Source organism: Pavona decussata, unplaced genomic scaffold (genome assembly GCF_977016875.1).
Source record: "Pavona decussata unplaced genomic scaffold, jaPavDecu1.1 SCAFFOLD_72, whole genome shotgun sequence".
NCBI lineage: Eukaryota > Metazoa > Cnidaria > Anthozoa > Scleractinia > Agariciidae > Pavona > Pavona decussata.
Genome location: NW_028145491.1, coordinates 595,080 through 616,505, shown reverse-complemented (window position 1 = coordinate 616,505; position 21,426 = coordinate 595,080). Strand labels below are relative to the sequence as shown.

Here is a 21,426-nt window from a genome sequence, read left to right as displayed (position 1 = left end):
ACTAATACCTTGTTGTAATTATGCACTTTCTGAAACTTATATCAGTGTGATTGAATAAATAAAATAAATTTTAAAAAAACACAGGCAGTAAGGGAACTCGTGGAATTCAAGGTCCTACGGGACCCCAAGGACCCATGGGGACAGCAGGTCCTCCTGGAAGTAAAGGCGATACAGGTGCTCGTGGAAATCAAGGTCCTAAAGGTGTTCAGGATTCTCCAGGGTCGTCAGGACGCAGGTGGTATCAGTGCGCCTTCAAGAATTTGAGTAACGGAAGCGACACAGGATTGATCAAGAAATGTATTATCAAGAAAATGTCCGACCACACAGCGCTGCGAGTCTTCTGGGCTGGAAATCTGCACATCGCAAACTGCGATAGCTGTTGCAGCCGATGGTATTTCACCTTCACCATGCAGAGTGCTCTACTCCGGCTGCCATTAATAGTATAGTCTACATGAGATATGGAAGGGGTAGTAAATATAAGAATTTACATCGCCCAGCCACATTGAAGGAGTGTGTGAGAAACTTCACAAAGGCATGGTGCTCGTTGGATTCTGGGTCGGGAGATGTTCTGGTGAGAGATCTACTGACGCCTACACCGGCGGGAAATCAGTGTCTCGGATCTATTGTATTTATTTGTCTAGAAGCCAACCTCGGCTACGAGCTGAGACCCTTAATTTCTGTCTGTTTTAATCAGGAAGATTTTTTACAACGTGTAAATTGAAAATACTCGGCTATTAGCTGAGACTACATTCAGAGTATTCCATTCTCAAACAAACTGAAATGAATGCAAAAAATTCTAAACAGAAAATTGTTTCACTGCAGTATTGCCGTAAACAACGGAAAACGCTCGTAAGCCTATTGTGTTGATAATTAAAGTGAACAAAAGAAAAGCGTCCCTCTCAATACGCCTTATTCCAAAATGGCGACCGCCCGAGACGATATGGGGAGAGTAGCATGATAACGAGGCATCAAGGGCCGGTTCTCTGCAAATGCTAACCGCGCACACGTGAGAAATTCGGAGAAAATGCCTCAAAATTGCTGTGTTCCTGAATGAAAAAAGAAAGTTTATGTAGAAGATGGGGAAAAGATTTTTTTTACTTTAAGTTTCCTGACCAATTTAAGAAAAGAGATATGTTCATGAAATGGATAGCAGCCATACGAAGAGATGTCGGCGAACATTTTAAAGTGACCGAGCTCACGAAAGTTTGCTCGAGGCATTTTAAGCCGGGAGATATTGTCAAAGCAATTGCAGGTCGTAAGCGTACTTTACTAGCTACTGCAGTGCCATCTCGATTTCCTTAGAACAAGGGATGCCCGGTAAAACGTAAGGCACCGACGAGAAGAAGCCCAATTAAGAGAAAAAGTGCAGCAAAAACCACAACCACGAACGCTGAAGATGTTTCCACGTGCGATGTCAGCATTACAGCACAGAAAAAGGGATCCCCGGTAAAACGTAAGGCACCGACGAGAAGAAGCCCAATTAAGAGAAAAAGTGCAGCAAAAACCACAACCACGAACGCTGAAGATGTTTCCACGTGCGATATCAGCATTACAGCACAGAAATCCGAATGTCAGGTTCTTACATCAACCAGCACATATTCCAAGCCTTGTATAGACGACCAAGAATTACAAGATATAAGCCGCGACCTTAAAGTGGAAAACGAACGGCTGGTTCAAGAACTCTGTAAAGTAAAGGTTCGACAAGAAAATTTAGAATCGGAAGTTGAAGAATTGACACGCCGGAACAGTGTTTTACAGGCAAGGGTATTTCATGTAGACCGGTTTGATTCTGATAAAGATGTGGCTTTCTATACAGGATTTCCAAACAGAAGTGTATTTGAAAGTGTTTTTGCATTCCTGAACCCTAGAAGGAATGGGGAGAACATAATTTACTGGGATTCACAATCCGATGAGTCAGACACAGTGAATAACAGGTATGATGAGGATGCCCCCAAACAGGGCAGACCTAGACATTTAACTCCGAAGGATGAATATTTTTTAACCCTTTGCAGACTGAGGCAAGGATTTAAAGAAGATCATTTGGCCCATTTGTATGGAATTTCACAGACAACTGTCAGCAGAGTAACAATTTCATGGATAAATTTTATGTATTTAAAATTTAGCACAATTCCAGTGTGGCCATCAAGGGTTCAAATTGACAAACACATGCCAGCTGATTTTAGAGAGAGATATCCATCAACCAGAGTAATTATTGACTGCACTGAGATCCGCTGTCAGATGCCCAAGAGCATGCGCCTGAACAGTGAACTTTTTAGTTCATATAAAAACTACACAACACTTAAGAGTTTGATCGGCATATCACCTGGAGGTGCTCTAACTTTTGTTAGCCAGCTCTACACTGGCCACCTCTCTGATAGAGAGATAGTAACAAGATCTGGATTTTTAAAGCTACCATTCAACCGAGGAGATGCTGTCATGGCAGATAAGGGATTTACAGTAGGGGATCTGTTGCCCCTTGGAGTTTCCCTGAATATACCGCCCTTTCTAGGAAGTAAGGGGCAAATGAGCCCTGAGGAAGTGGTAGAGACACAATCGATTGCTGCCCTTCGCATTCATGTGGAAAGGGCAATAAACAAAATTAAAAATTTTCACATATGGGACAGTGTGGTTCCATTCACCAACTTTACGGTCGTAAATCAAATGTGGGCAGTGTGTGCTATGCTCTGTAATTTCCAAAACAGTATTATTAGTGAATAGTTTTTGTTATCCTTTAAAACCGAAAAAAACTGATTTGGAAATAGACTTCTGTCTCCAGTAAAACCTTAGTTTTATACTCCTCTTGCCAATTGTTGTTTTCGTTGATTTACACTTTCGGAATATTTCAGGGTTATTATGTGCTAATTATTCTGTGATAGCCTCTCCCCTCACCCTTCTCTCACAAAGACACAACTGTAGTCAAGGCATCTCCATGAAGTAGCTAAACAGACAAAACAATTAAATTATATTCTCCTGCTACATGTACTTCATGCCTGTTGCTATAATGACATATGTATTATTGAAAACTAATACAGAAATTCTGTGGAATCTAAATTAACGTGTTGTCCATATAGTGATTGTAATAATAGTAAATGAGAATGCAACACCACAAACTCAGCCTGGAAAAACTCTTTCGCCTTGTAAAATGTACTAGTTTTCTACAGAGCAGCTACAGGAAGGAAATATTTAAAGTAGTAATTACACAGTTTCTCGCAGAGGGTATCCCAGTGATCTTGATCAAACTTGATCCTCTCCACACTAAGTCCTTTAATTGTATAAACAATAAAATCGCACCACTGGGCACCAGTTAGTCCCATAAGTCCTTGTACTTGGTCGTAATAGACATGTCCTTTTTTCAATGTGGGTTTTCCATCTTTCTTCTCCATGACGAAGCCAGGGTCGTCACAAGCATCAAGGGGTGTAACATTAAATTTAAAAGAAGGACATTTCACTTCCCCAATTCCAAAGCTGTCTTTGCAGCTCAAGTCAATGACTTTAGCATCAGGTGAACAACCTAAAATTGGAACTTTAGGTGACACAAACAGACCACTTTTGAGTACCTTAACAGGCTTTCCCACTTTACGCAGATATTTCTCGTATTCTTTTAAGGCCACTGGTTCATATTTTTTGCCATGTTCCAATGCCGCAGCAGAAATCGGTTTTTGGGCCAAAAGATCTTCAACAAACTTCTTATGGTTCCTTTCCCTCCTTGAAATTTTCCCAAAGTTAGATGCGGTAAATCTGTTTTTGCGTTCTTGCATCCATTCCACACACTCCGCCTGCTCTCTTGTCTTTTCTTCTATTTTGTTGGCCTTGATAACATTTACATTAAGACTCCTTAGCAGTTCCTGCTCTTTCTCAGTTAGATTGTCTGGTGGAACTAAAGAGCCATTACATTCATCCAAAGGAAAAGAGGGGTAAGCAGGGAATTCAGTTGCTGTGCAGTGAGCAACCTCTTGAGATCCATCAAACGAGCTTATGTAAGAGAAATTAGACTCTGTGAAGGATAGCTGGTATGATCCATATGATCCAACTGGACATTTTCCAAAGCGAGTGTCCACAGTAGGCAAAGTATCAAGACTAGCAGTGTCGACAACTTGTGTATTACCTATTTTTGAGCTATGCTGCTCAAGAGATTCAATTAAATTTTTTAGTTTTCCATTAGTGTCACTTTCCCCTCTCCTTGCTTCGGTTACTAGGCAAGTCACCCCAGTCTTCTTGTTTTTATCAGCACTGTTTACTGGATTGGAAATCACTACTTCCATAACAGGCTGGGCAGGGATCCCGTCAAGTCTTGATCGGTGCCAGCTCTGCAAGGCAGAAGTACATGCTGTGCTCAGGTTTTCATCTTCTTCATCTCTCAGGTCCCGAACATCCTTACAGTTAATCAATGAGTATTTACATACTTTCATCATGAAAGCCAGGACATGGTTGCACAATCCTGACTTTCCAGCTGCACAACTTGGCCCACAATATGCATGCTCGACTTCTCCAGAAACAATACTAAGTGCAAGTTTCAAATTATGTGGCTCTTCACGAGTTTTGAAACTGTGAAAACACTTGGCGCGATAATAGAAATACCTTTCATCATGATAGGTTTGTATCTCATGAAGGTATTCATCAGCAAGAAAACCCTTCGCTTTCCGCAGTCCTGTGGGCAACGTGTGATTATCTGCGCTGTTATTGTGCTTTTTCCCTGATTTGGAAATATGACTATCCATTTCTGCACGGGTAAACAGTGGACTTTTTTCCAGAGATGTTCCCCATCCATTTGCAGTAAAAGCTACCTTCTTTGTGTTGTGAGGTGGCTCGTCGACCGGAGGTAAGATTGGATTAGTAGAATTATCCTGACCACCGAGAAGTCGTCTTTTACGCCTAGTATAAATGACATTTTCGTCTGGATCAACAAGGAGGTGGGTAATGTTTGCCTCCAAGTACTCGTTTACCCTGTAAAATAATGGAAATATTTGAGACTCTAGGCCATAGCAACGACGCTAAGCTTATTGTTTGGTCTCGAAACTTACCGCTTACAAAGTTGAGCTTTGGTTGACAATCCTTTACACGAATCGCCACGACACTTCAACCAAAACTTTAATTCGGAATTTTTCAATCGATTCGGATTTCTTCCATCCAACGAACTGCCAGGAATATCATCCTCAGTGAAAACGAAGGACCGTAAACAATGTTGTTCTGAAGGGACGCCATAGTTGTTATGAGCTTGGCGGCCCTTGATGTCTCGTTATCATGCTACTCTCCCCAGATCGTCTCGGGCGGTCGCCATTTTGGAATAAGGCGTATTGTTGTTCATACAATCTTGCATTTAAACTGATTGTCGCAGAAACCGAAGCTGTCAAAAACAATTCCGAGATAGCCAGAGAGTACAGCATCAGTGAGTCTATGGTCTGGCGCTGAAGGAAAGTGCAAGAGAACCTCCTTAATGGAGAGCTCAAGATGAGAGAGCTCAGCTGGACGCATGAGAGATTACTTGAGTGGTTTACAGAGCAGAGAAGTCAAGGTAAGTTTTCTTTTTACGTAATCGCAAATTTCAACACCATATCATGTGACGAGTTTGTTTACCAAGCATGGGAATAAGCAATTCTGATTGGTCAGTTTCATCTACTTGGAAGAAACAGCAGGGTGAGGAGGAGATGGACAACGGCTTCAACACCGACACTGAGGACAAACAGTAAGCCGTATTTACTACCTCCCAAAAACAACAAATGGCTCATTTAGGAGCCGCCACATAATTAAAAAATCAATGACCAAGTTCAACTTCTTTTGTCATTTATTTCTGCATGCAGTATCTCAGCTAATAGACGAATAAATCTATGTTTACTATGAATTTGCCATTTCTAAAAAAAAAATTTTGGAAAAACACTCGGCTATAAGCCGAGGACCCTTCTCTAGCTCAAATTTTCAAGATTTTGGTAAAGTTTGGTGAAAAAATCGCTCTCCTTATAAACGAATAAATACGGTACATAGAAGAAATACCTCCCCCACAGGCTTAAAAAGAGCAGATGTTTTTCATGCGTGCAATTTGGCTGCTCGGATAAAAATATTTGAAAATTCATTACTCTTTTGCACAAGTTTTGTTTTTAATTGTCCTTCATTTTTACTCTTGTTTGGACATGTTTTTTTTAAATTGACCATGTTGGCCACATAAAAAAAACACTTTTGTTTGGCCAGCCACTAACATTCATGTCCGAGTCTTGATGATTTCAAATCATGACAACTTCACGTCGATTTAAGTGTGTACCCACGTTTTGTGGGTCGTTAAGTATTCATATATTCATGCTATTGTTTAGACTCAATGCCGATTTATCGGTGTTTACGTCGGATACATCGGATCTCACTCGGGAATGTAGAACAACTATATAAATCGGAAGGCCCTTTGAGGAAATGTGTGACAATTTCCTTCTGTTTATCATCTGAGAACAAACAATAGCTCAGTTTGATTCACAAAAAAAATTTTTAAAGCTGTCGGACTGCAACTTTTCTTTGATAATCTCTAAACTTTTAAAGTTTATTTTATGCTTATGATCAAGCACGGGCTTATCGGAACGATCTTGAATGTCGAACGTAAACACGGCTGTTAATATCAAGAACTCAGGATGCTCAGCGTTTGCAGTAATATAAAAATCCAGGCTTCATTTGATTTCTTTAAAGAAGAAAGTAAAAATTCATCAAAAAACTTTTTTACTCTGTAGGGAATAACTTCAATAATTCAAAATATAAACGAGAAGGAGCAGTCAGCTGTGGAACTGTCAGACGGCGCGTCATTGAGAAATCTCGACAACAGAAACTCATTCAGACCACATTTTACAGCAGTCAAATCGACCTTCTCGTTAAAAAAATACAAATAAAAAAGCAACGTTTTCGGGATGAACTTAAATTTCATTCAGGACTCTCTGCAATGATACCTTCGGGAATTCACAAACGCGTTGGAAGAAGATGGCTTCAGCATAAATTAACTTTGCAGTTCGAACTGCCGATCAACAAACAAACATCGAACTTCGGCCTACATTGACCAAAAAGCCTCGTTCAAGATCTCTTTTTGAAGCTCTCACAATGCTCTATTTTCATAAATACATATCGAACTTGGAAAAGTTTTGCGGAAAAAAACTAAATGCAAAGTCCCAAGTCATTCTATAAGAGTTTATTCACACATCAAGAACAAAAGGATACGATAATAAACTCTGCCGCTCGTGGTCACATAATTGCGCTATTGTTCCATTCCTTTGAAGTTGCTTTAGGTCCTCATCCAAAAGATCTCACCGTTTTCCAAACGAATGAAACCGAACTTATTCAACACGTTTTCGGTGGCTCGCGAAGTGAATGCCCAAAGGACTAAAACTAGCCTTCAAGCTACAAAATCCAGCAGTTTTTCCCATTTCTGAATGACACACTTAAATCGGCGTGAAGTTGTAATGATACTACAAACCAATATCTTCTGAAACTCCCTTTTTTTAAATGAATATATTTATTGACATAGAGCACATATAATGAAAATACAATGATTACAATTTGACTTACAATACCAACATTACATACTATAGTTACAGTGTTAACAATGTTTACTGTACTCAATACTAACAATGCTTACAATGTTCACAACTTAACTACAATAATTACAAAATTTAAAATATTTACAATCTCAAAGTACAGTTAGCTTACACTAAACGAAAGCAGCTTCGCCCACAATTTATTAAATTTATTGACACGATTTGTTTTTTCGCAATGGTGTGACGAATAGCAATCTTATTAATTAGGCGTAAAAAGAAACATTCAAAGTCCAGCCTGCCATTGCATACGCTTGTAGCAAAAATATGATATTTTGCAACAATGAGAGAATAGTTAAGTCATTTCCAATGGTTTGATTTTTTCGTGCCAGCCATATAAGATAGTTCTTTCAGATAAAATTAACTTTTAATTGAGTTTTTTGTGCTACCAGTTAGAAAAGCAATTCCAGAACGACGATACACTGCACGTAATCAACATGTGGAGTAGTGTTTGGTTTTCAAGGTTACAAAAAGGGCAAGTTTCACAGTTTGTTATGCCAGAGCGGAACAAGCTAGATTGTGTGGGTAGATTATGAATAATTTTAATCTGAAACATGATTAATTTTGGTTCTTTCAAGATGTGAAAAGGTAGCATGTAAATATTGCGGATGTTATCTTTGGTGAAGCCATGATTCAGAATTCTATTCTCAGCAGTAGGTGCCAGGAAGCTCTTGTCTAGCAAGGTGGAATATGCAGTTTTTGTAGAAAACGGATCGAGAGGTGTTACTGTGACCAGGGTGTTCATTGCAGTGCAGAGTTTTGTTTCCATTTGCGGATATGGTTTTTAAGAGGCCGTAGTATGTCGTGAAGGGGATTTCAAAGTCATATATTTCCTTCAAGTCTGTTAGTAAAAGGAAGGTGTGATTTTGGTTGAGAAGGTCTTCTGAAACTACTAGTGACTCTGATAATCCCAAATGTTACAGACAAAGAAGTGCTACATGTAAATGGTTTAATGCCCGTAAGGGAAAGATTTATGGAAGCAAAGCTTCAACAGCTGTGGCTGGTATGAGAAAAAGGCCATACTTGATTACTGGAATGATTTGAGTGCTGACTTGCATGGCTCTACGAAAGAAGCAGATGAATCCAACTACGCTATGTTGTGGGGTTCTATCAATGAAGAAAGTTGTATTGTCTCTTACCCCTCAGAGATTTGTTTACCACATATCTTGCTTTGTTGCTAAGAGCAATCTCTCAACATTTGTCGCTAAAGTTTTTTTGCTTGCTGGTGTTTCCACCCAAATGTCAGACAGTGACGAAGTTATGTCCCTTGTGGAATCTGTTTCTGATGGAAATCTGTCTGAGTCAAGCGACTTGGACGAAATGAAAGTCACTGGAATCGTTCAACCCTATGCGGAGGAGCCAATAGAGACCTTTAGATTCTAGTACGAGTACGAGTACCCCTGTTGACCTTCATGCACGGTTCAAAGGCAATGTTTCAGTGAATGCTTGGTTAGTAATCGGATATATCTTTTTTTTTCCGAAATAACGAGGCGATGAATTTGGTTGTGATCAGTGTTTAAAATTGTCACTCTTGCTTGATAACAATTTTGTTTGATTCAACACTCCTTTGTTTGTAGGTGCATGTGTCGAGAATGCTGACGAGAGAATTTAATGGGGGCTTTGGAACACAGATGTTGCAAAGAAATTGCACAAGTTCACCAAAAACTTACGTTTGATGGAAGTATCAAGCGTGTAAACTGCATCACAAAGCATGACGACTTTTCGGCCATGAACAACAGGACGGTCCTTTTGTAAGTTGCGCCGTTACTGAGGGGCCGCTACTGGAGAAGGCTATCGTCGCCGCGATGGTCAAACCGAGAAAATGTGAGTGGTTTTTAAGAGAATATTTCTCAAAAACAATCCTTTGAGTAACAGCACGTGTACTTCGTAGCCCAGCTGTACAAAAAAAGAAAGGCAATCTAACCTGGGTTTCACATCATCATACATGTACTCACGATTCAAGTATAAAGATTACTTGAAATGGCGTCAGTTTGTGTTCTGAAATAAAATGACACAGTACAGCTTTATTACTGTTACTCTATAAGGCTTTACTTTGAAGCAAGTGTCAAAACATGAACACTTTTAGAAAGTTGTCAGTCAATACTCCCAATAATAACTCTTACTTTCCTTGATTCTGTTCGTCTATTTATCCTGACGATTGCAGATCGCAAATAATTGCAGACGATCGCAAAAAAGGCTGTTTCCATATAATCGCAACGATTGCAGAGCCAAACGCAGGCATACGTTTTGGTCAGCGAAAACGTCAAATATACACGAGCGTGTAGGCTGAAAAGCAAAGAACATCACGAACGTGGAAGAGCGGAAATTTTGCTGGAAGCAAATTGACTTTTCCTGTTTGTCATGATAAAGCGAGTCGTCGCCAGCTCCAAAACCGTCGAAAACATCGGTTTGGAATTCGATAACGACCGTATGCAGTTCTTATGCTTCCTCGGCCGATAAATGAATCTTCTGCCCGATTTTGTCCCAATAGCTGGCCTTTTTGTTCTTGTCGTTAAAATCTTTGCAGCTGCAATAATAAACACAATCGTAACGTAGACCGTTCCTACAATTGAACACACTAGCTTTGAATCGTGGAAGAGAACTCGAAATATTATGGGATGCGTTTCGATCGCGGATCGCAAAACTTGGTTTTCATATGATCGCACAATCGCAATTGATCGTAGATGATCAGATCGCAGACGATCGCAGGAGATAGCACATGGTTCTATCTATCTGCAATCCGAGATCATGTGGAAACCAGCCTTATCTTTGCGATCGATCGCAGACGATCCCAGAAGTATGTTTCCATATGATTGCAGACAATCGCAGATTTCATTGTGATCTGCAATCTGCGATCCGCAATCATATGGAAACCAGCCATTAGGCTTATACATGCAGTAGCATATAGATGGGTTGTGCGCTGGATTTGTGGATATACGGGCTGGGAGAATACAAGACCTCTCCCAGCTGGCGTGCATCATTGCATAAGAGAAAAATTACACACTAAGATGGGCAGGGGTTAGGGAAAGTTTGCATCTCTTAATGGTTGAAAGAACTGAGCCAATAAAATCAAGTAACAATGGTGTCACATTCAACAGCTCAAACAACTTGAATGACAATTATGTTATTAAAAAAAAATATACAAAAACACAAAATCCAGCTTGCATAAAGTGACAGTAAGGCGAAGCTAGCAAACATTAGAGCTATTCTTTGGCATTACATCTCTCTTCAACCAAACTTGAAAATAGCTAACCCAAAGGAACTTTTGCTGCAACACTGCAACTCAATTCCAACAATATCTGTAACTTTTATATCTGATTATAATATTGAGAAATATTCTGAGGCCTCTAATGAAGACAACTTGCACTCTGACTCAGCAACAAGCAAATGACTTGAGCCACCGCTCACGGCTATTAAGCCATCACACTCGGCCATTAGGCTACCACACCAGACCTTAGAGTCAACAGAGAAGTGCAGCGACCTGCCAAAAGACAGCACGCCTGCTGCTGAATCTGACACCACTCTGTACGACCCAGACTGTACTCGGACTTCTTGGGAGCCAAAAGCGAACTTTCAGCACTTTTAGAAAAAAAGTTTAGGAGGAAACTCTCCTATGACCAGGTGGTTGATATTCTTGACAATTTTAGTGTTCCACCAGTTGATTGCCTTTATGCTCCTACTCTGGACCCCACTATTTTGAATCACATTTCTCAACCTCAAACCAAAAAGTTTGTTCAGCACCGCGACAAGGAAAAGGCTTCAGTCCAAAGAGCCTTCCTGAACACTACTGGTCCTTTGTGTTCTCTCCATGATGCCCTTTCTTAAGGCCAAGAAGTTCCCTTAGGGGACATAAAAAGTATAATTGAACAAACTATATGCCTGTTGGGCTCTGCAAACCACCAACTCTCTGTTCTGAGGAGAAAGAAGGTTCTAGCAAATGTCAACAAGAACAAAATAGGTCTTGCTGACCAGTGTCTCCCTAATGTGAACCGCTCCTTGTTTGGCAACGACTTTCCTTCCATTGCCTCAAAAGAGGCTGACTTGTCCTCACGCCTAGCCAAAAACCTGGCTCACACATCAGCGAAAGCACACCACCTTTCGCATATGTGACCGTGCACGGGAAAACGTACCTTAACGCTTATCCGTTAAACGGGCAAAAGCGTTAAGCATCCGTTAGTCATCCGTTAGAAAGTTTTTTTAAGAACGTTAGAGGCGTAAGCCCAACCGTTAGACGTTAGCATCGGACCGTTAGAGCAGATAGTGCAACCGTTAGCAAAAGACATGTATCCGTTAGCCGTTAGCATCAGACCGTTAGACTGGACAGCATAACCGTTAGCAAACAATCTGTATCCGTTAGCACGGCTAGAGAAGCCGTTAGGATCCGTTAGAATAAACCAGCACCCGTTAAACGGGTAACGATTCGGTTAGAATGGCATGACACGCGTTGAAGTAGAATGTGGTCGCCTAAACACAGTGTAAAACGAGAGTGGCTCTTGTAGTTGGCTTCCATTTAGTTCAAAACAATCATGAGATGTAGCTAGGAACGCGGGAACTATCTCTACTGCGAAATCAGACAGTTTTGTAAACCAGGAACGGAAGATATCGTAGCTCCGGATCCATGAAATTAAGTCACAAAAATAAATTACGACCCGGAATAAAATCAGTAAATTCAACAGACTTCTCTCCTCCAGCGCGCTTCGGTTCCGATTTGCATATTTGTTGACTTACCATGAACTTTCCCTCACTCTACCTCTAGCATTTACTGTCTCCGGCCGCAAAATGTAACCGTTTAGTTGACTTTAAAGATGCAAGGCAATTCCGTTGGTTAAGGGCTTGGGGTAAAATAGGAAACTTCAATTTTGCAAAATTTCATTCGGGTCCAGTGTGAGCGATAAGATCGATTACCCGGAACAAACGTAAACACTGCGAGTCTACTGAGTACCGCAAATTAACGCTTGACGCATTTCTATATTCAGTACGTTCGCTTGGATAAAGCCAAAATACCATCTTTTACAAGATTTAAAGCTTCTATTAACGTTATAAAATACTGACAAAAGCCGTCCTTCGGACGTAGAAAGGAATTGCCACGCTGAAAACACTGGCAAGATTTTGGTCACGTGCTAGGCATCCAAATTCCTTCACATGTATCAAGGTACATTCGGCAGGTTTCAATTCACAAAATGTGGGTTCAAAAATTTGCATAAAGTTGTTTACATTTTCCAAGATGTGAGAAACGGCCATATTCGGGCGGGAAGTTTGATGAATATTTTGATAGCCTGTTGTCTCGTTGTGTCTGACTTTGAATCAGAAGAAACCAATTCTAAACAAGATGTATGTGACAAAAACAACTTTATCTGATGAAACCAGCGCCAACAAAACGCCTGTCGCTTCGAGACTCATGAATCTAAAGGTACCGCTTTTCGCATTTTATCAAGAAATTGAAAGCGTGATCTTTCTCGAATCCACAGCTGGATTAAACAGTTACTTTAAAAAACTCTAGACAAAGTCATTGTGTAAAATAAGTATAACCGACAAAACCATTTGAGTAAAACAATAAAAAATGTTCACCCCGACTGGCAAGTGAAATTGTTTACACGCTCGTTTAGCGACGTTAGCCTCGGACTAACTTCTCATCTCACACGATAATCATCATCGAAGGACTTGAGTTCTGCGTTTGTTTATCTCGATGAGGAAGTGATAGTTTATATCACTGAGTTTTGCTTTCTGTGGAAATAAGTATACTTATGTTTGTCTCATCGACGACTGACGAAATCGGCACTTTGCGATTCTTTTTTTAAAAAAACAAACGTGAGTGTAAGACTACTAATGGTTTGGCCTGATTATGTGTTTATAGCATCGGACTGAAAGCTAAGCTATTCGTTCGTTAAAAGTCCTTAGTTGTAAACCGTCAGACAACCGTTAAACGGCTCCAGTCATCCGTTAGAACAAATTGGGCAACCGTTAGAACTTTCTCTTCATCCATTAGGCATACTTAGTTAGCCGTTAGAACGTTAGAACAAAGCGTTAGCATGCTTTGATCATCCGTTAGGCACAATTAGATAACCGTTAGAACGTTAGGATAAAACGTTAGAATGCTGTGCAGGCCGTTAACTATCCGTTATCTATCCGTCCGTTAGCGACCGTTTAACGGATAAGCGTTAAGGTACGTTTTCCCGTGCACGGTCACATATGTCTACCCAAGGAGACAGACATAATTATAGGCCTGGGTCTAACCAATAGAGCCAATACCCTTTTCGTAGGCCTAATCAATTTGCCTTCAAATATCAAAACAACCGACCAAAAAACTCCTGGCCCTTTCGTCCCAAAAAGGGTACCCCAAACCAAGGATCAACAACTTCCTAGAAAGATAGAAGCAAGTGACTTCAGACCCAGAAATTTTGAATGTTGTGTCAGGTTATCAAATACCTCTTTGTTGTGTTTTAGTTCAACTAAGCCCTCCAGTAGTGGCAATGCTCTCGACTCCTCTGTCCCATTCATGGATGCAGAGGTGGCCAGACAAGTTGCACTTGGTGCTGTAAGGGAAGTACCCTTTACCAAGAAGAACTTTTACAGCCGATTATTTCTGGTACCCAAAAAAGAAGATTCATACCGCCCAGTCATCGATCTGTCCCGTCTCAATCATTTTGCAGAACACTACCATTTTCAGATGGAAAACATTTCGTGCCTGAAATCCCTCCTGAACAAGGGGGACTTCATGACATCCATCAATCTAAAGGATGCTTATCTATTGGTTCACATTTATGAGAGGTTTTAAAAATACCTGCTTCTAATGGAGGGACAAATCTTTTGCCTTCTAAGGCTTACCCTTTGGCCAAAGATAGCTCCTAGTTTGTTTACAAAGTTGCTCAAATCAAATGCTGCCTTCCTGAGGAAACGCGGCATCCGAATTATTGTTTACCTAGACGATTTTCTGATTCTCGGGTCCTCCAAGAAGGAATGAAAACTCAACACTTCACTGACTCTCGACCTCCTGCAGTGGCTTGGGTTCACAATAAACTGGGACAAATCATCACTGGAACCAACTCAGTCCCTTACATTCCTGGGCCTCTCTATAGACTCCCTGGCAATGTCTCTGAGTCTCCCAGAGAATAAAATCCTCAAACCAAAAGAGAAATGCCAAAAGGCTCTTTCCAATCCCAAATCACCAGCACAGGAAGTAACAAGCCTCCTTGGTACCCTGGAGGCTACTCGTCACGCCATTTGGCAGCCTCCCCTTCACTATCGCTACATGAAAACTCCACTAATCAAGACACTACATGCCTCACGACAAAATTACGACACAATTTTGTCCCTGAACAGCAGCACTCAAATAGAGATGCATTGGTAGGCTCGATTACCAGCCGCTGTTCGGGAAAATGAGCCGGCACTCATCCCCCTGAAAAGACGGCTGGAAGCGTGTGATTTCCTTTGTTGGTTTCAGCCAATCATGTTCCCGCCTGCAGATTTTCGTCTGGCAAGGATTGTTGCATAAATTATCAAATCAAACAGAGTTGTGAAAATGGCCGACGATGTCAATAAGATGAATTTGGCTTTCGAGCAAGTTTTAAAGTCCTTTAAACTTCAAAATGTAAAAGATTCTCAGCAAGAGGTACTGCAACACATAGTTAAAGGTCAAGATGTGTTCATTATTCAACCAACGGGGTCTGGAAAATCATTGATTTTTCAGTCCGCACCGATCGTTTTTGACACAGTGAGACCTTTGTCAAATGCGAAGTTGATTGCACTTGTGATTTCTCCCTTGCAATCTCTTATGCAAGACCAAGTGCGATACCTTAAGTACGTGGGAATCAAGGCCGAGTTTATAGGGGACGAACAGGAGAGCGAAGAGGCGAAGCAAAGTGTGGAACGCGGGGAATGCCAAATCGTGTATGGCTCACCTGAGGCATTTTTATCTACAAAGAGATGGCGGGCAATGCTCAGCAACGATGTCTACAAAGAGAGATTGTGTTTGGTTGCAATTGATGAAGCTTACTGTGGGCGCTTTCCATTCGACCAAAAATTCCGGAAATTCCGGGTTTGGAAGCGAATGGAACAGACATTTTCCGGAATTTCATTCCGGAATTTTGGGTGTACCTCGCGAGGTTGGCCTAAAATTCCGGAAAATCGGAATAACCGGAAAATTCCGTTCCACTCAACCATTCCTAGATCCTGCTTGCGTCCAGTTTCTCAGAGCCCGGAAATCTAACTCAACATGGCTTCTAATTCTTCTGCTCAATATCAGTGTTCCGCTTGTTATTATGCGACAGATGACTTGAATGTTCTTTTGCACCACTTTTGCACCGGAGCCACGGCAAACTTTCGTAAGTAGTGCGAAAATTCTGAAGTGACCCTAAACTCGTCAGGAAAATAGAAAGGTATCGTGCCCTCAAAGTAGTCGCGGACTCGGTTTAAATTCCTAGGCATGTAGGAGCTACCCACACTGAACAGCGTTATGTCGTCGTCCTTGTCCAATACTTCGCTTATTTCAACTTCATAGTCGTCGAGCAACTCTAAAGCAAGTAAAATAGACAAAGAGTCCGCCATTTTTTTATTCCCCTGTTTATTTGGTATTTTCGCGCGAAAATTGGTACGTGATGGACTGGGACGGCTTTTTTCAAACCAACCGGAAAATACTGTTCCATTCGTCACATGGAATACTCGAAATTTCATTCCGGAATTTTTGGTCGAATGGAAAGCGCCCTGTATTTCTCACTGGTAAGTCTATTGGCCTTTACGCGTTTCCCTCTGTATTTTGACTCTCATCCTTTTGCATTTACTTAAGCTTATTTTTAAGACGTAAGCACTCTTTCAGAGACGGCGGAAATAGAGGCTAATTAAAGCGAAGCTATTCTTTATATTAACATGTGGACAAATTCTGATTGTAAACCGTGGAATACCTAGATGAAGAATACACTCTTACATGTAATCGATTTGTATTATATGATTCAGTTTCAAAGTATGATAAGATAATGTAGCTGTGCTGTATTTCTTTAAAGAAGATGTTATTTTGAGACATACATGTGATATATCACAACCAGTCGCGGTGCTAGAGATATTTCCTTTCCTAGACATATACATAATCACGTGTATTAAATTAGTCTTCAGTTGTCTCTCTGGCATGTACGTGAATTATGTGTTGTTGATAGAAATTACAGCTAGAATAATTTTTTTTTGCCTAGGATTATTCCTAAGTTCCTGTGCTATCTGGTTTTAAGTGTTTGAGATTATGAATATCTAGGGAAAGGAGGCAAAGGAAATGGCAAAAACAACTAAGTAGAAATGGAACATAAATGCTATCCACAACTTTAACTTAATCATGAGTGTACCTCAAAAATCTAAAAAAATATATATTTTCTTTCATTTATGTCTTTATTGACTTACTTATTCCCCCCTGAAAATCATAAAAAAAGATTTCAGAGAGCACACCCTAGAGGCTTGTGTCTTCTGTGATTGTTTCACTACTCCTTCCTGTGCATAACTAACTGGAAAAACCACGCTACACCCCAGTTAACATGTTATTGTATGTTTTCATTTCAGCGGTTATGCAGTGAAGAGAGGAGAAATGGCTTTTAGAAAATGGTTTGGCCAGATAAACTAGATCCTCTCAATCGTCGGTAAAGTTCCCCTGATTGCACTGACTGCTACAGTGAACACTTCCACAAGACTCAAGATCATGCAGTCTCTTGAGATGAAAAGCCCAGCATTGATAATGGATAGCCCAAACAGAAGTAACATAAGTTATGCTGTTCAAGTTATCACCCCTGATCCTGCTCAAACATTCAAGGCATTAGTTAAAGAGTTACGGGAACAAAAAGGATTAACTGAGAGGACAATAATATATTGCCAGACAATTAAAGTCACCACTTTTTTGTATTCTTTCTTCGTGTCAGAACTTGGTGATGAGACGTACATTGGCAATTCTGGTGACCCTAAGAAGAGGACTGTGGAAATGTTCCACAATAGAATTGATGATCTCAATAGAGATCATATTTTGGAGTCAATGGGAAAACCAAATGGCTCAGTCCGTGTCTTGATAGCCACCATTGCCTGTGGCATGGGCATTGATTGCAAGAATGTCAAGACAGTTCTGCACTATGGCCCTTCTTACAACCTTGAAACGTATCTGCAAGAAAGCGGCAGGGCTGGTAGGTCAAACGATGAGATGTGCAAGTCTGTGGTTCTCTACTCAAGCCTTATGATGAAGCACTGTTCTGAGGAAATAAAAAGTTATGCGCGGGAAACATCTACATGCAGAAGGAAATTACTCCTTAAAAACTTTGATGTTGACTTCGAAAAATTGCCTTCAGCTGAACCAGCGCATAACTGTTATGACTTTTGCAAGAAAAACTGTAAATGCCAGGGGGGCTGTTGTGATTTTGTTTTCTTTCAGTCACAGTTAACAGATATCCAAGAGGGACCAACAGATTGTATTTCTAGAGGAGTGAGTGATGCTCAGAGGGGTAATCTACGTCAAAAGTTGAATTACCTAAAGAAAGCCTTGAGAGGGCAATATTTGCGCAGAGTAAGACTTGAAAACGTGCCATTGTTTACTCCTGCAAAGTTGTATGGTGCATTTGGAGATCTGCATGTGGAACAGATTTGTACCAATTGTGAGAACATTTTCAGTGTCACTGACATTTTCAAATTTGTTGACATTTGGAATTTAAGTGTGACCTTAGAAGTTTTGTTTACCTTAGCCAAGTCTTCCATGATGTTGATGTGTGTGAACCTGTTGAAGAGCTTGAACACAGTGACACATCAGAGTTTGCTGATCTGGACATTTTTGATTTTGACGTTGAGGATTCTGTCTTGGCTGGCATTCAAGAAGAAATGTTTTATACTCCTGAGGATAGCCTTTTTGCAGCCAATGAAGAAAAGTCCGGCTCTGACGTTGAGTAAACTGAAGGTTTTGTTCAATCCGTTAACCCACAAATGTCATGATATTCTTTACATTTTTATATTTAGCTGTTAGGGATTACTGAAGCAGTCAAAACAGTATCATGATGTCTGGTGTTTGTTTCCTTTTTTCTTAACCTGGACAAGTACATGTTGCTTTAAGTAAGAAATCAGATTTTTAAAAAAACCTTGGTTTAGTTAGAAAACTGGATCAGATTACTGTACATCAACTCACAAATATGCAAATTACTAATATTATTGTCATAGGCTCGATTTCCATGGTGTCGCGGGTCTGCCAGCTCATTATCCCTGCAAAGGTCAAACGCCTTTTTAGGTTTTTTCAACAGTGAGATGATTTAGACATCCAATCCAAGCAGAAAGTACTTGTAATATTGTGATATAGTTCATTAGGTACAAGATGGAAATGTGGCTTGGTATTTTTCAGCTGATCCACATCTAGTCTTGCTTGGAACAAGAGGCTACTAAGTCTGTTGGGTAAACAGAATTGTTGTAAATAAACAGTGTTGTGAATGGTCTGTTGAAATATCCCATTTCTTGTGTCAAAAAGCTGTTCATATCGGTTGTAAAATTTTAGAAAAATGTTTGAAATTATTGCGAAACAATATTCTTTATTGGGTGGTAAAGCTGTATCAGAATCAGTTTCATTGAAGTCTATGTTAACTTAAGCCTATACTGTAAGGCCTTGAGGGTATTGTACAAAGAATGTTCATTAAATTAATTAACAATTAAAAATGTTTACCTAATGCAGACAACCTACCATAAGAACAGGGTGCAAAGAAAGTCAGTTTTATGGCTTGCCAGGAACACAACTTACAGTTAAGCAATACGATTTCACTTCACCATGCAAAAACAGCAATATCAATAATTTCAATAACATTGAAAATCGCGGAGGCTGACTAGGGTCCTTTAACATATCGAGAGAAAAAAAGAAAGATTTGTGTCCCATTGATAAAGCTTTCTGTAGAAAGGTACATTTTAAGTATTTTAGACAAAATGGCTCCCTTCAGTAGATTAGGCTCGATTACCAGCCGCTGTTGGGGAGATTTGCACATAGATTTGACTAAAATATGTAATTATTTTGCATGGATTTATCACGGTCTTTTCCCAAGTCTGACATTTTCCTTATTCTCATTTATCCGAGAGAATAATTCCTTTGATTCTTGCAATTGGAGGTAGTCTCTTGGACAGTCACGAAAGGAAAACATTGCTTCCCGGGTTGGCTGTTTATCAAATACATTCTGTTCATGAAGTGTTTGAACGACTTTCCTCAAATCCTACCCAACAGATTTCTTGGTATGTTCACCTGAGATTTTCTTAACTTTCATCTCTAGGTCTAGGTGTTCAAAAAACGCTTTGATGACAAAGAATGCCCTACAGATTCTACGAACACTAGCTTCACTGATATTAGCCCCCAGACCTCTAATCATATCTTTGATCAAATGATTGTCATGTTCCAAGGCTAGATCCATGGCAACATTACATCCTGGCTTGCCATGATTGTTGACTGTTCTGTTCCATTTCATCCTTTCTGCTTCTCTAAGATTGAGCAAAGCATACATTTGAAACATGTGGAACAAAGTCTCCAAAGCATACTTGGTGCTGCCACTGCCATCCTGTTTGAAATGTAAAAGGAACATCCTGATACATCTTATTATCCTTTCACCATCATCCTCTTTTACAGCATACATGAAGTTCCGTAACAGTAAAGCCATGTTCATGAAGCCACAGTGATAGTCAAACATGTCATCTTTGGGTTTAGGATTTTGATCAGTAGAATCAGGCACAGTATTACCAAGTACTGGTTCCTCAGGAATGGTGGGTGGGAGGTCATGAGACAGTTCATGCCTCATCCTGTGGACTCCATCATGTTTGAATGACCTTCAACAGCCTGGGAATCTACAGGGGTACCTGCCATTTGGAGGTGTAGGCTGATTAGTTAGGGCTGTTTCGCATTCCTGTAGTGCTTGAATATTGTTGAAGTGATTTTCATAGAGAGTTCCATCAACTACATAGGTTTGAATGAATTCTTTGATCACTCTATCAAAAAAAAAAACGTTGGCGCACCACCTTGAGTCCTGTTGCTAATCCTGGGCTGATACTGGTCTTTGTGGGTGTGTCTTCTGTTGTTTCCATGCCAAAGAACTTAAGGGCTGCAGCAATGATACTTGCATCCAACACCAAATTCACAAATCGCTTACATGGAGCAGGTTTTTGCTGGGCATCACTGACTACATCACGCCAGTTCACAAGGTTTCTCAAAGCAAACAGCGAAGTCTTGTCCGATGCTGAGGAACCGCTGTATTTCATTTATATTCCAATGAAACATTCTCTCGAAATGTCACACAGGAGAGGTGGTTTCTCATAATAGTTCTCATATGTAGTGATTTGACAGAAAAAGAAAATATTCTCATTAATTTTTCCTATTGACACACACTGTGACAGTGATGAGTTATTCCTCTCTGACTGCAGACTTTCATGAAACCAGGAAAACTGTAAATACTGGAAATATTTCTAAAATGTTATTGTGCTGCAAGAAGAAAGTCAGTCAGGTGTGAGAGAATAAACTGCAAGCAAGAACGTTATTTAGTTTGTGGTTTTGCTGCTAGTTTCTGTGTCCTAACACAATAAATATTCCTGAAATACTTCAAGTAGTTGTGGTTTTACTGGTTTGACTGTACAATGATGTGTCACGTGGTAGTAATTTGTTTCAAAAACTTACTGATAGGAGCTTGTTTTCATGATGCCAATCAGCAAGTTGAAAGAACAGGCCCTCCAATCTACGTGTTTTGCTGTAGGCATTGCGTACAGAAAACTGTGCTTCCACCCCTCTCTCCATTGTTTCCTGGTCTCCAACAACAGGGACACGGTCAAACACCTCTTTTCCATTATCGAGTGCAACTGGCACCAATCCATGGAGTTCCCTTACGATATCGATCATGTTCTCTCCCAAATT

General features: G+C 40.3%; 2 protein-coding genes and 2 pseudogenes across 2 annotated transcripts; 2 read left to right on the top strand and 2 right to left on the bottom strand.

Annotated features, from left to right (window-relative positions):
* Window positions 1-134: 134 nt before the first annotated feature.
* Window positions 135-2,845, top strand: LOC146476804 (uncharacterized). The gene is made up of 2 exons (XM_085113871.1): window positions 135-440; window positions 1,303-2,845. Exons 1-2 carry the CDS (start codon window positions 135-137, stop codon window positions 2,716-2,718), a joined length of 1,722 nt encoding a protein of 573 aa, XP_084969997.1. The 3' UTR covers window positions 2,719-2,845.
* A 310-nt stretch (window positions 2,846-3,155) lies between these two features.
* LOC146476803 (uncharacterized) lies at window positions 3,156-4,944 on the bottom strand. Its single transcript, XM_085113832.1, has one exon. The coding sequence runs from the start codon at window positions 4,716-4,718 to the stop codon at window positions 3,156-3,158; it is 1,563 nt and encodes a 520-aa protein (XP_084969958.1). The 5' UTR covers window positions 4,719-4,944.
* A 2,524-nt stretch (window positions 4,945-7,468) lies between these two features.
* Window positions 7,469-10,579, top strand: LOC146476802 (uncharacterized; annotated as a pseudogene).
* Window positions 10,580-19,564: 8,985 nt separating this feature from the next.
* On the bottom strand, window positions 19,565-21,426 carry LOC146476801 (uncharacterized; annotated as a pseudogene).